The sequence below is a fragment of the Lissotriton vulgaris genome, chromosome 3_1 (genome assembly GCF_964263255.1).
Source record: "Lissotriton vulgaris chromosome 3_1, aLisVul1.2, whole genome shotgun sequence".
Classification (NCBI taxonomy): domain Eukaryota; kingdom Metazoa; phylum Chordata; class Amphibia; order Caudata; family Salamandridae; genus Lissotriton; species Lissotriton vulgaris.
This window is the reverse complement of record NC_141689.1, coordinates 1,120,030,801-1,120,046,270: the sequence shown is the minus strand read 5'-3', so window position 1 is coordinate 1,120,046,270 and position 15,470 is coordinate 1,120,030,801. Positions and strand designations below refer to the sequence as shown.

The 15,470-nt window shown below is 47.9% G+C and overlaps 1 protein-coding gene across 3 annotated transcripts in view; it reads right to left on the bottom strand.

Annotated features, from left to right (window-relative positions):
• EMCN (endomucin) overlaps positions 1–15,470 on the bottom strand; it is an 871,751-nt gene that overhangs the window by 167,025 nt on the left and 689,256 nt on the right. For all 3 annotated transcript variants that reach the window (XM_086963130.1, XM_086963129.1, XM_086963131.1), the window contains one exon: positions 11,155–11,259. In XM_086963130.1, coding sequence (XP_086819256.1) covers positions 11,155–11,259 — 105 coding nt within the window. The remainder of the gene's footprint in view (positions 1–11,154; positions 11,260–15,470) is intronic.

The window sequence follows — 15,470 nt, the reverse complement described above, 5'->3', positions numbered from 1 at the left end:
GCAAGCGGACGAGCGCAGCGGGCGCGACGAATGCGCGCCGAAGTCGCGCATAAGTCAAGCCCGTCTGCGCCCGTCCGCGGCAGACCGGGGCCTGGGGCCAGAATCCCTGGCCAAACTTACACATACTCCTCCCTAGACCTGTTACAACTTAGACCTTCAGACAGTCCGGGACCAGCCTTACCCGCGTACGTACTAAAGCGCGCCGCCACCTATGGCATTTTGAACTCTAAATATACGGCTGATAAAGCCACGCGCCTCAACCCCTCTTCTCCCCCTCTACCCTCACTTGACTCAGAGACCACTCTCAAATGTTACTATTTAAATACTAGGTCCATGGTCAAACACCATATGGACATATTTCTCCTGCTTCAGGCCGAGCAACCTGATCTATTACTCCTCACAGAGACTTTGCTCAATGCAGACTCCTTACCCTACATTTTAGCAGCAGTTCCCTCTAACTACTACATCTTACACGTTAACAGACCTGCTGACAAAAGGGGTGGGGGAGTTGCAGCGATTATCCACAATACCCATAAATTTTCCCTTTTACCGTCTCTTGATCTCATAGGATCTGATAATATGACTTTCAAAATGGATACTAACAGTGGATCACTACTTATGATCCTCATTTACCGTCCCCCCCAAAACATGCCCACATTTGCGGCATCTTTAGCAGAACAACTTGCTCCTTTAATAATCAACCACAAAAAAATCATGCTGCTGGGCGATTTTAATCTTTGGCTGAACTCTACTGAGTTGGACATTCAGGCAGCCGCGCTGAAAGAGAGTCTACTTGATATGAATCTGACCCAACAGATTCACCTACCCACCCCTGAAAAAGGGCATAGCCTTGATCAAATCTGGTCACAGAACATTCCCTTGGCTATCAATTCCATTACCCCTTGTATCTGGTCGGATCACTTTCTGATTCATTTCACTATCACCACTGCAAAAAGTAGAAAGCAGCCTTTTCAGAAAGGAGGGAAAGTCAGAATATGGAAGAACGTTGACATTTCTGCCTTTATCGATACTTTAACTTCATCTCTCCCCCCATTAGATCAGGATATTGATGGGACCGAAGCAGCCTTCTCCAACTGGCCACTTCAGGCAGCCGACGTGCATGCCCCTTGCTCTAATTTTCCCCGCTCCCGCCCCAATGACGCTCCCAGTTGGTTTGCACCTCATCTGAAAGCGTTAAAACTTGAAGTTCGTCAAAAGGAGCGGAAGTGTCGAACAGCGTACTCAGAATTAGATAAAGCCAACTATTGTAGGGCCAGAAAGGATTATCAAAAACTTATCCAAAAACATAAAACTGATTATTTTTCGGAAAAAATCCTTAATTCCCGCAATAAATCAAAAGAACTGTTCAACATCGTGGAGAGCCTTAGTGGCAGTGACAGAACTTTCCAACCTGTGGCCCCCACCCAGGACCTTTGCAATTCATTGAACTCGTTTTTCTTTAATAAAATCTGCACTATAAAACAAAGTATCCTCACCACTCCGTCTCCCTCCCTTTTGGCTGACACCTATTACAACCCTTCAACCCTGGAATCCTTTCCCCTCATTGACGGCGCCATTCTATCTAAGCTTCTCGCCAGGGTCAAATCAGGCTCACCTGATGATATCTGCCCCCCACATATTTTGAGAGAGGTGGGAACTACTATTCCTGAAGGCATGCTTTCCATGCTGAATGGATCTCTCTCACAGGGTAAAGTCCCTGACAACCTTAAAAAAGCCCTCCTTATTCCCCTGATAAAAAAAATCGGAGCTGACCCGCTGGATCCGCTCAACTATAGGCCCATATCACTGCTGCCTTACAGTGCCAAATTATTGGAGGCTCACGTCTGTGACAGTATCTCCAAATTTGTTGAAGAATCAGAGTATCTCGCACCCAACCAGGTGGGTTTCCGCCCATGTCATTCAACCGAGGCAGTTATCCTTTCGGTGCGAAATACTTTGAGGCGGAACGCGGATGAGGGGACCCACCAGGCTCTGGTGCTACTGGACCTTTCGGCTGCATTCGACACGGTTGACTATACCATCTTGGTCAACCGTGTCGAGCAGGCAGGTCTCAGGGGCCCTGCGCTGAGCTGGATTCGCTCATTCATTACTGGCCGCACTCAATCTGTTAGATTGGGTTCCTTCACTGCTCCCACTATACCTACCACCTGCGGAGTACCTCAGGGCTCTTCATTGTCACCTTTGCTTTTTAATTTATATCTACGCCCCCTTCTGTATTCTCTTAGGAAAGCGAAAGTTACCATCTTCAACTATGCAGATGATTTGAAGCTCATCTTTCCTTTAAACACCAAGGACTCAGTGGAAGATTTTCAAAACACTATGTCTCACATCCTGAGTTGGATGAGCTGCAATCATTTGAAACTCAACCCAGGCAAGACTGAACTGGTCTTGCCTGGGCAGAGTGCACTTAGTTGGAACCCTAGCTTCTGGCCATCTAGCATGGGAGCCCCTCCGTCCAAGTCATCTTCAGTTAAGAGCTTGGGAATTTTTATCAGCGAGGATCTCTCCTTGAAAAGACAGGTAGGCGCAGTTGTGTCATCCAGCTTCTTTCAACTGAAGAAAATTAAGAAAATTGCCTGTTTTTTTTCCCCGGCTGTCCTTACTCAGATCATCATTTCCCTGGTTCTGTCTAGATTAGACTTTTCCAACAGCCTTTACCTTGGGCTCCAAGCTGGAGAGTTAAAACGCCTCCAGCTGGTTCAAAACCAGGCAGCCAGACTTATTCTGAATCTATATAAAAGGCAGTCTGTCAGATCAGGGTTGAAACAGCTACACTGGCTGCCTGTCGAGCAGCGAGTAGCTTTCAAAACTGGGTGCATTTTATTTAAGTCCCTACATGACTCTGGCCCTCAGTTTATCAGAGCTCTATTCAACAGATATGACCCTTCCCGCAATCTCAGGTCCACTCACAAATCCCTTCTGATCGTTCCCTCTTATAAGAGGAAGCGTCTCGGAGGATGCTGCCTTGATGATCTTGCAGCCACCTTCTGGAACTCCCTTCCTCTTCAATTAAAACTGAGCGACAACATCCTGAGTTTCAGACACTCCCTTAAAACCTGGCTTTTCTCCCAGGCGTATTGCTGAGCCGCTTCATCTCTACTTCTAACTGGTGCGTTCTGTTCCTTCCTATAGCGCCATGAAGCCCCCGGGCGTACGAGCGCTTAATAAATTCATATTAACATTATTAACATTAACATTAACATAAACATTAACATCAAATCAAGGTCAGTGGGAGTCTTGTGGAGTGACTCTTAATGAACCTCATTTGATTTATGCCTGTCCTAGCTCTGAAAGGCCTTCAGGTAGCTATGATCTATATAAGACCTACAGAGTAGAATTTTATGTGCACCTTTCCATAAAACAAGAGTCAGGGCAACAGTCAACATGCATATTCATAATCTCTGTCAATACTTGTTCTGTAGGGCATGATTTAGAGTTTGGCGGATGGGTTACTCCACCACAACCCCGTTAGATAGCCTATCTGCCTTACTACGAATGCAACAGGATGTAATCAGGGCCACTGGAATTATGCAACTGTGCAGCCACTGCATTTTTTACATAAGTATACATTTGCAGCATTTTCCACATTATCCGTCATCTGCTGCATAATCTGCATGATTTTAACAAAAATAAGTCAGTTCTAGCGCAAGCGGTTCAAATGTTACTAAAAATGCAGCAACACGTGTTGCTGCGCAGTGGAAGGCCCATTGTAAAGCAAGATTAGTAACCATTCTGTTGCCTATTGCTATTTTATTTGTTAAACTGGTGCTAATGAGAAGCAAACAATGCCCAGGAAGTGTTAACAAGTGCAACAAGCATATACATTGCAATCAGTCTCGCTTTCTGGACCTTATAAGTGTTTAGCAAGAGCTACTGGCTCTGCTAATGCACAATTGGGGATACTGAAAGGTTATGTTTCAGGGCACATCAGGGGCCCTTTTCGTACATACCCATATAATCAATATAGTGCACACTGAACCTGTGTTGAAGTTATGGGCCATGTTATAAGGAGACACAGGAACGCAGAGCTTTTTAACTGTACCAACAACTCCCTAAATCCCCCTTCACATCTGCCACTCTTAAGGCAACAGTGAAAATCAAAACCCTAGAGAGGCTCAGTGTGCCACCTGGCCGGATCGTTGCAGACTCCCATCTCCTTGAGCCCCTATTGCCTGCCAGATGAGCACAGCTCTTGCTGGAGAGGGACTTCACACTGAGTAGGAAAAGAGGGAGACACACAGACGAGAAGCCAGGACATCGGGTGATATGAGACAGCAGAGAGGTAGGCAGCGAGTGAAGGTAGAGAAAAGGTGAGACAGCAGTGCACTGAGAGAGATACAAAGTCCAAATGGGACCAGGAAGCCCTCCTTCAACCGCTTCCCAATACCTGCGTAAAACAACAAGCAATGACAGGCACGCACTTCATACATATGTATACATGAACCCACAGTCCTTGCACTGTGCAAAACAGCCACTGGATGAAGAAGGCTAACTCATTACTCCATGCTGTAACGGCAGACAGAAAAGGTGAACAGACCAATGCTTCAAAAAAAAAAAAGGCATGCACTACGAGACTGGTACTGCAATCCATTTTTTTAGGTCTCGGACCGACGGCTGGCTTGCCAGCCGGAAGTCGGAGAATTATTGTCATTCAGTGGGTGCTTTAAACCCGCCTCCCTCCTCGTCCCTCCTCCATTGGCTGGCTTCCTAAACGGAGGCCAGCCATTGGAGGAGAGAGGCGTCCCTCGGAAGAATCTCCGTCTCTTTCGGATTCGGGGGCGTACATTTTGCTGTTCTTTCGCCAGTGACGTCATCCGTCACTCAAAACGACAAATACACGCCCCCGAATCCGAAAATGGTCGGCAGCTTGCGGCTGCCATTTTGCTGGTCGAGCAGCGTCTACCAGGACATGAGGTAAGCCTCTGCTCCCCTGTTTGTGCCGTTATCAGCATTGCTATCTGCTGCCTGCTTCTGAGGGTCATCGCTGACGGGTTGCCCGCGCTCTGCACTACCTCTCTGCCCCCACCCCTAGGGGGAGGCTGGGGGAAGGGGAGACATGGCCGGGGGCGAGCGCTGCACAAATGTCAGCTTGGCTTTCCGGAGTGCGGTGGTATGATAGTTCATCGAAGCCGAGAGTTGAGAGGCGGAGGCGCTGCACGTCACCTCTACCTTTCAGGGTGCGTGTGGTACCCGTGCTCATGCCCAGGCGCTGATAGCATAGTTATTATCTATACATTACAGCGGGCCCTGAGAGATCACGTTGCTGGCACGTTACTCATCACTTATAGCTGAAGTGGCCTTGAGGGGCCCGGGTTGCTCTGAACGTTTTTCCACGAAGAATTCGCCATGAAAGTTTGGGCGAACGTAGGGCGGGGAGTGGGTGACCCCGGGAAGGAATGATCGCATCTGGAAGGAATGCTGCTGGAATGCCCTTGTGAGGTTTCCGGTGCGCACAGTCTCCACCATGGCAGAAGCCGCCATCCTTGACTCCTGGAGAAGTCTCAACCCCGGGCCTCGGTACAGCTTTGACTCCCCCGAACTTATGGCTCCGGTTCCGGGTCTGGGTCTGGAGGAGCCTCGGTCCCAGGGCGCAGGGCCCGAGGGGGCCCAGGTGAACGCCCTGACCATGCTGACCCTACTGGAGAAGCCGGACAGCATGCTGGACTCGGCGCAGCTGCGCATGGCCCAGTGGCAGACGGGCATGGAGAACTCGGTGAGGCGGGTGCAGGGCTACGTGAGCCGGTTCTCCAAGGAGTACACCTCCACCAGCAACATGGTCAGCAAGCTGATGGACCGTTCGCTGCACCTCAGCGCCGACATGAAGGAGGCCCGACAGCACGCCCTGGTGCGCAGCGGCCAGGTCAGCCGCCTGGAGCAGAGCCACGAGCTGCTCCTGAACAGGAGCCCCTTCAAGGTGCTGCTCTTGCAGGTGAGTGGTGGTGAGCAGCGCTGAGGCTTTCGAGGCGCTTCTCTTTCAGTCAGAGACAGGAGCCGCTATAGGCAGGATAAGAGGCCTTCTGAGTACTTCTCTAAGCACACAGGACAGGAGGCTTTCAAAGTGCTATTCTAGGTGCGCGCTGAGACTGTCCCCAGAGAGAGGCCGTGAGAGCCTCTGTATGCTGCCCTTTCAGGGAGGGCGGGGGAGCACCACAGACAGGCCAGGGAGCACCACAGACAGGCCGGGGAGCACCACAGACAGGCCATGGCACTTGAAGGTGATTTTCTTCCCTGTGAGCGCTCAGACATGGACCACGGGGTCCCTTTTCCTCCAAGTGAGTCTGGGGTGCCACAGACCCGCTCCGAGACCACACAGGTGCCCCTGTTCCCAGCGAGTGCCAGAGTTCACCACGGGCAGCCACGGAGAGGTCACCAGACCCAGGCTCTAGCCACCCACGAGACAGAAAACTCGACATAAATCTAATTTGATTATTAGTCTCAATTTTGTTAAAACAGTTTACAAAGTCCCGGTCCACTCTCTCTAAGAAGAAATGGTGCCTCTGAGAGAGGCAGGTGCAAAGAGGTAACACTGGAATATTTTCTGTTTGGAAAAAGTGTACAGTTGGCAGCGTTGGTCCTCCAAGGGGCGGGGCCCTGCAAGAAGGGGTTGAATGTGCTCACTCGAGGAAGGGCTTGCAGCTGTTGAGAACAGGCTGCCACTGGAATAAGAGGGGTCTGCATCATCCGACTGTAGTCTGCTGGCACGCGCAGGGTGGTCTGTGGGGACACAGACGTATATGCACCCGCACAGAGCCGTCTGTAAGGAAACGGAAATATATGCTGTAACACAGGGGGTCTGTCTGTAGAGAAACCAAGATACATGCACAAAATACTTTTAAATGGGTCTATAAGGGACGCATACGTATCCGACAAGACAGTGGTAAATTTGAGCGCCTGGAGACACATGCAGCACCACAGGAGGGTCTGTAGGTACCTGGAGATACAAGCCGCAGTACAAAGGGGTCTGTAGGAACGAGGAGAAATGCAGCAGGAAACAGGGGTCTGCAGGGAGACTGTTGTAGCCACAACATGAGACAAGAAGGCAGTTCAATTATGAGCTTTATTTGCAAACAGCAACAAGACATCAGCGACAAAGACATATACAGAGTAGTCCTGTAGGAACAGATATGTGTGATGCTGTGAAATATTCCCGCCACAAGGGGGTGCACCAGCCGAGAGGAGTCTGGAACCGAAAGGTTTCTGGAGCGGGGGAGACAGAGGGAGGGAGGGTGTGTCTCTGCAGCCGGGGCGGAGAGGGGTGTGTGGGGATGGGTCTGGAGCTGGACGGAGGTTCAGCAAGGGAAGCATTATACAGTGAATGGAAAAGGGTCTGTACCAGATGGCAGGAGGCTTTCGGCGGAAGGGCGGGGTCTATACTCTAGTAGGACGGGGTGATATACAGGGCTGTAGGGTAGCTCAGTGTAGGGCAGTATCAAAAAGAATACAGGGCGCGAGAACAGTCTGCACCAGGTATGGTCGCAGAGCATGGTCCCTCTACCTCCAAGAAGCCTTCCGGTTCCGTTCGGGCCTGCTGGCGGTCTTCCGTTCGTCTCCTTGTGGTGTGTAGATGGTGATTATCCAGCCTCCAGACTTGCAGGGTTTCTTCGAACCTGTTGTATGTCGCACAGGAGCAGCCACTGAACGAGATGGGAGCCCCTCGCCCACATGCCCCCCTGCATTAGCTCTCTCTTAGTCTATTTGGCTGGCCATTATTAGAGGTGTAAATCAGTTATTTTTTGTCCATGGCTGTACTAAGCCGCCTTTTAGCAGAAAATAGTTAACCTTACTTTATTCTTCAGTACTTATTTTGCACCAATGGTCTTTCTTCTGTATATTATAACGTCTCTACAATGGAAGAAACTCACACTGTTCCCTTTTCCACTGCATTGACAATAGCAAACAGAGTGAGGGTTCTGGTATGCTCGAGTTGTTTTTGTCTTCTGCCCATTTGGTTTTGAAACCTAGGCTGTGTTTGGTTGTGAGTCAGTGTTCCATTTCGCAGTGACCATCTGCTTGATGGAACTGTAGCAAGTGATAGCTCATGGAACTGCTGTGTGCTCCTAATGTGTGCTGTAAAGTTCTACACTATGCTTTGCTAGTGCGCTGTAAGGTGCACACTATGAGCTCCCTCTTACCACCCGTGCATCTTCACCACCAAGTAAATATGCCATCAATCCTCTTTGGATATCAAGCTTAAATACAGATAAACGTAGACCCCTGGCTTTGTTTCATGTAAATCAGATCAGTGAATGTCACCTTCTCATGAACAGTTCGTAACTTGCACGAATGGGACCAGTAATGGAAACTGGGATGTGCGTGATGTATGGAAGCCATTTGCATCTACCACCTCCAGTAGTTGAGTCTTTCAGTTTACATGCATAGACCGTGCAACCCACTATAGTTCCACTACATGTTGATGGCCAGTGAGCTCAGCAGAGCAAACAGTAGAAGCATTATAGATGAGTCTAAGATTTGTTGTTGAATGCTCCAGGAGTAGGCCACTGGCGGGCATAAGAGTGAGGAAGAGCAGGCATCTTGGGTAAGGTGGCAGTCGTTTCTCAATATCACCTTAGGCGTCAGTATGTCAACCCCAGAATGCATAGCTCAGCTCTCGTTTGTTGACCTGCCAGTGCTTTGAAATGGGGTCCCTATTACCAGGATATGGTCAAGCATGTAGATTTCCAGAGACCTATGACAACAGCTCCTTTTAAAAGGTGTAACCAGTCAGTCTCTGGGTGTGTGTGTGTGGGGCTCTGTGTGTGTGTGGGGCTCTGTGTTTTGTGGGGCTCTGTGTGTGTGGGGGGGCTCTGTGTGTGTGGGGCGGGCTCTGTGTGTGTGGGGGGCTCTGTGTGTGTGTGGGGGGGGGCTCTGTGTGTGTAGGGGGGCTCTGTGTGTGGGGGCTCTGTGTGTGTGGGGGGGCTCTGTGCTTGTGGGGGGCTCTGTGCGTGTGGGGGGCTCTGTGCGTGTGGGGGGCTCTGTGCATGTGAGGGGCTCTGTGTGTGTGTGGCTCTGTGTGTGTGTGGCTCTGGGTGTGCGTGTGTGGGGGGCTCTGGGTGTGTGTGTGTGTGGGGCTCTGGGTGTGTGTGTTTGTGTGGGGCTCTGGGTGTGTGTGTGGGGGGGCTCTGTGTGTGTGGGGCCCTATGTGTGTGGGGCTCTGTTTGTGTGTGTGGGGGGGCTCTTTGTGTGTGGGGGCTCTGTGTGTGTGTGGGGCTCTGTGTGTGTGGGGGGCTCTGTGTGTGGGGGGCTCTGTGTGTGTGGGGCTCTGTGTGTGGTCACACATGTAGATTTCCAGAGACCTGTGCAATAGGTCATGCATTTGTGAGCTATTAAGCTATTGGCATTGTAAATGACAATGCCATTTATTTAACGATTAAGCTATTGGCAATGTAAATGACAATGCCATTTATTTAACGATTAAGCTATTGGCAATGTAAATGACAATGCCATTTATTTCTGATTAAAAAAAAAATAATAATGAGCAAGGCCAATAGCTCTACCTTTAATAATGCCGAGACCATTGCATTGTAAATGCTTGTTGTTAGATTCAGTTACTTTCTTACCTGACTTCACCAGGTCGTCACTGCTCCAGAGAGAGAGAGACGTGACCACAGCGAAATCCTCATGGGAGAAGGGGGAAGGCCGTTGGTACTATCCATGTCGTTATGTGGAAGAGTGGGAATAATTAGGCACTTTTCAACATAATTACTGACTGGCTTGCAATGGGGATAGTCACCGTTGTAAGCAAGTCAGTTATGCCTTAGAAAAGGGCCTAAATGTTCCCCCTCTTTGAATTAACGACATGGATAGTGCCTCACTCCATGCACCCGGAAATGGTTGGTTGAGGGAAGCGTAGCATTCATGCTCGGAGGGGGGAGGGCTCAACACCAATCAGGAGGGTGAGATCTTTGAAGCTCCAAGTTGGGCTCCTGTGGTGGCCTAATTAAAAATAAAAATGATGCGGCCACCAAACAAATGGAAAGCCGACATTAGGAGTGCTTAGCAAGCATGGACAAAAGTTCACGATGCACAATTTGTCGCTTCGTCTGATAAGGGAGGAGGGGCCATCACACGCTATACAGTGTGATGGCCAAACAAAATGCTCTCTAAGTTAAATGGCCAGAAGCATAGCTAAGCATACAAAGGAGGGACTGTTACTGAAATGCAGCAATAACAAAGCTGCATTTCTGATTGACACAGACAACAGCTAATAAGAATCGCTGGGTGAGCCACAAGTCATAGAATAGGATACAACAGGTCTTGCATACAGCACATGTGCTATCTTAGGCTCGACCTAAAAATAACAAAATAATGAAATAATATTATCATAAAATGGGCAGCATTAGGCTGCATAATTTGGGGGGTTTGCCCCATAATTTATTCAACCCTGCTACATAATTTGACTCTTCCCTGCCACATAATTCCAGTAGCTCTAGAAATAATGTACTTGCAATAGGGTGTACTCTAAATAAGACCCACTGTCTTTTAACTAAAGATACTGAGCCATCCCATCCTATTCCATGTTGGTATTGTATTCCAAAGCTCATATAAAAAACACATTTGAAACCTTTGCGACAGTGCCTTAACAGTAAGCAAAGTTCTCTCATTCTGCTTGTAGGAATGCACCCATATGTGAGTTCTTTTACAATGACAAAATCAGTGGGTTCCAATAAGAAAAAAAATAGGCATCTCTGCATTTGTATTTCATTTAATTATTCTTATAGTTTTTAAAACTTCATGCAGCATATTTAGGTAATGGAACGATATAGTCAGTTCACCCAGGTGTAGGGTTTTCTTAGATAGTAGAGTACAGAGAAAATGTTGTCTAATAGTGTGCCCTGTGAGAAAAGCGTTGTAGTACATACTGCCACACTGTAGTTTTGTTAAGTTTAATATTATATTCCTTACATAGCACGTTAATCAATTGATGTATTTATAAAGGAAAAAATCATATCCAAAACCTTGACATTTATTGGAAATGTTTTGGTGTGGTTCTATAAACTTATAAATGCTCGAAACCTTTTTACAACATCAAAAGTTACACGTGTGGCCTTTTGGGATAAGTTAATGGGCATATTATTTGTGCTTAAAAGGCAAGTTTGTATTGTGTGAAGACGAGCACTGAAGATAATACATTACCTGGTGGATCACTTTGACACATCTTCCATACTATAAATGAAACAGCTCCCACCAGGAGGATGGGGACCATCACAGCTGGAGCAATATATCTTGTTTTTTCAAGTGCTGCAAAAAAGAGAATAACCTGTGTAAAATCTCTACTCAATATATGTGTGTCTTAGAGTTATTGAGGGTTTTTTTCAGATTTGAAACAGAATAATTTTATTGGTGATTTCTCAAAATGAGCCTGATCAAGAAAAAGTTTCGCAAAAGTCAGAAATCTCTACGTTGCACATTTTCATTTATGCATTGTGTAGAATTCTATCTTTAAGTGGATGTACAAAGATCCCCCAGAGCGCCTGGAAATACCTACATGCCTTTCATTTCTATGCATGCTCCTGTTCCACTAAATATACTTCAGCAGACTTCACACATTACAGACAACCTTCCTGACAATGGACGTAATGAGCGAGAGATGCTCGGTGTCAGGACCTGACTTCAAGACACCTGCATGTAAAAGATGTCTTCCGTGAACATCCAATTGCCATTCTGGAATTGGGCTTGCCCTATTTGTTCTCTCATATGCATGAAGGGTGCAAAGATTTTCAAAGCTTCACCCAAAATAGCATTTTGACTTCTGATTTACTCCTTAAATGGAGAAAATGGATAGCTTTTTTTATTCCTGTTGTTTTAATTTGGTACGATTTACTGATGAAGTCCTAATGCTGCTGCGTTAGCATGGTTTATGAAAGAGCAGGTCCTACTCTTATTCAGTGGAATTGTTTTTTTAACTATGCTCAAACTTTTTCTCCAGAATATTAAAATGGAAAACTAATAGTATGAATTATTTGGGCTCACAATATTGGTTCGCTTTTTGTGCCATATTATTATGTTTGTGGTAATCAATGGGGAATATTTTATGGAAAATATTTTGTGCACACAATATTGTAATAAGTGCACTGTTTTGCTCGGCCTGTTTCTTTCTTGTGGAACCTGGAAGGCATGTGCAGATCTCGGGAGTGAGTGTTTATTTACTGCTCATATTGTAACATCAGCGGAATGAAAAAATGTGAGGCAGTGTAAAAACTGTTTGGGGCAGATTTACAAGAAACCGACTCATCTGAAGAGATGTGTCAGTTTCCCTGCACCAGCCTGTGATACCCTTGTGCCACTATGGATGCACCGTATTTACAATACGGTGCACCATGGCGCTAGGATTGACAGATGCGTTAGAAATTCTGACGTATCTGTTGGCCCAAAAGTCATGCATTGCTGGAGTCGTGTTGCAAGCACGACACAACTCCAGCAATGCATGTTGAGGCCTATACTTATTGTACTGTGTCACTCCTTACATCTGCTTTAACCAGGCATAACGTTTTGATGCAGAGCTGTCCTAGAAGTGGTGCAGTGAAAACTTGTAAATTTCACTGCATAACTTTTACGAGCTGTAGGAGAGTAGGGTCTGCTTTCCTATGGTCACCCCACTTTTTGCTTTTAGCTTCACTGGTTTTCGACTTAATGTGGCTGTGGGCCTGCTAATCAGACTCACAGCCCAGCTGTTCTCTCTCTAAATTCCCTACAATGCACTTTAGGTGCATTACCAATTGGATACTGGATCACCCTGTGAGCCCCTGTACAGTGTACCATAGGTATCCAGGGCATGGGTGCATCCAAGGCCTACCAGGGGCTGCAGCATATCTTTTGCCACCCCCGGCTGGCCATTCAAATCGACACAACAGGCTGATCACTCAGCTGGGGCAAGGTGGTGTAATCACCCCTTGCTTAGATATAGTATACCTATATCTAACCTTATGTCTGGACACATATACACCTATAAGTCACTCCTATGGCAGGCCTTAACAATCCTGAAGGCAGAGTGCTTGGTTTTATGTTAGATGTGCTCTAGCATGAGCTGAGCCTGTCTGCAGCTTTCGGAACCATGTCCTTTAGCTGTTCTGGGATATTGCCATACCATATACTCTTAAGTGCATTATAATCCTCGCGGTTAGATGCTAATTATGGTTTGGCTTTATCGAAACATGTCGAGTAAGGTGTCATACGATTTGGAATACTACCCCCTCGCCAGTCCTGGCGACGGGGGTAGCATTCCACCCTTCTAGAGGGAGAAGACATGTTGTTCTAACTATTCCCGGTTAAGGTTAACCAGAGCCTCAGCATCACAAAATGGATGCTGCTGCCACAGACACAAGTTTGACCTCCTGCTGCTGGGAGTCCTTCCGGTGAGGGAGGCTTGGACAATAGGTTTCCTGCCTTTGGAGGTGCTAGCACCACCCCAGACAGGATTTTGTGTATTGGGACAGGGGGGGCTCAAAGGATTGAGACATGCCTGGGGCACACAAGGTGTCCCATGCATAGTCCAGTTCAAACCGGTGCTGGGGCTTCCCTGCCCCAGCTCTAGCACGAAACTGGACAAAGGGAAAGGGGTGTAACCGCCCCGTTTCCTGGTCCCACCCATAGGAGGGACCTAGCAGGTAATCCAGCCCCTAAAATTAGTATATAGGTAGGAGCTGATTCACTAGGACTTTAGATTATCCTGACTGACACTTTGAAACGAAACTCTGGGCCTTCATCACTCTACTTTGGAAGAAGACGACTGAAGAATCTCCCTTGTGGTCAAGGAGTGACCACCCTGCACAAGCAGGCACCATCCAGCGATCACCAACTTGCTTTGCCGCCACCTCCCGCCGGAGCCCGAGCCCAGAGGCTGACAACAACTAGATTCCCAGGCATCCAACAGCCCGATTCACAGTCCCTGCAAAGCTGAGACCCGTGGAGGCGACGTGAGACGTGGGACCGGCCATCTTGAAAAGTCTGCGACCTGTTAACTGTGCAGCCCCCGAGGCCCCCTCGAAGCTGTGCATTGGGGATTGAGAAGCTCCAGCCCCGAGCAGCATCTGCACTGAAGATCAGCCCCGCACACTCCACGAGTTCTGCGTGGGGCCCTTTTGCATTTTCCTGCTTGACGCGCCTGCCCGGTCACTTGCCCGTTGGCTAGTGTCCATCTTGGCGACGATCCCGTAAAACTACAGCACTGGTCTAGTTGCTCCAGACTGGACCTTGCTTCCCTGAAAAGAAGCAGCCCCTCAGACCTTGCTGGTCTGAGTAAGAAGCCTACATCGATTTCTGCGTGGGTTGCCTTTGCCAAGGCTTGTTGCCTCCAATCTTGAAGCTGAGACCACCATCAGCGAGAGCCTTTGTGGGACAGCTTGTGACTCCATCCTGGTTGTCATCGATGACTCCCGGACCACGTGGCTGCAGAGACAAGCTTCCCATCCGCACCTGATCACATCCCGATATCGACTGGTTCCATCCTGGATCCACGCTGGTCACTGGCTAGTGACCCAGACTCTGTCCCCTCTGCTTTCAGGTCCTCTACATCTTCGATCCACCCTTGTATCCACCCGGACTCTTCTCTTCTGGCCGCCTGCAGCATCTTTACTCCAAGGCTAAATAGATCACCACGGCGAAACCTGACACACTTTTGGACCTATGTACCCACTTCCTGTGGGTTAGGTAACGCGAGTACTACGGTGCTCATGTAGAGGTTTACATCCCTAGTATCCTAGTTTCAAGTGGTTAAGTTCTATTCCAGTTGTAAGGTTCCTAAATCTTTAACTTTATAACTTTTACGCACCCATTGACTTCAATGTGTACACTCGTGTGCTTTTAGACACTGCACACGCATCCCGTGGGCCTCCTGCTCCCTAACCATTGTTAGATCAGTGTAGCCCCAGCAATTCCCAAGGCCCTAGGCCTTACCATTGTTCGTGTTGTGGTACTTATACCACTTTTTTAATATATGGTTTAGCGGGCCACCCTGGCCTATCCATAATTGTGCGACTTTTGTCTATTCTATTAAGTTACTTGTTTTGCGCTTGTGCGTCTGTGCTCATAAAGAGTTCAGGGGTTTGTTTAGAAATAAATACATATATATTTTCAATATATATCTTGTGTGGTGTCCTTTCTTTTGGTATTAAAGGGATTTCATATGGTAAAACAGCTGCCTTCACATGCCCTCTTGAGTTTAGCCTAAGACTGCTTTGTCCATGCTACCCCTAGGATAGCTGGTCTATAAGGTTGACTTTACAACCATCACCATAAGGGTTGTTTGGACTGGTGCAAGGTGCTCACTAGAATAGTGGACATCATATACCAGGCCAACTTCTCACCCGATCCTTTCTGCATTGGATCTCCCACCCTGCATACATTCTACCTAATGCAGGTTTAATGTGATGCAGGGCTTTACAACGTGACGCATCTCCCTAGATGCGTCACGTTCTAAATTGGCCGCATTGTTTCCGCCCTTTCTGCGTCAC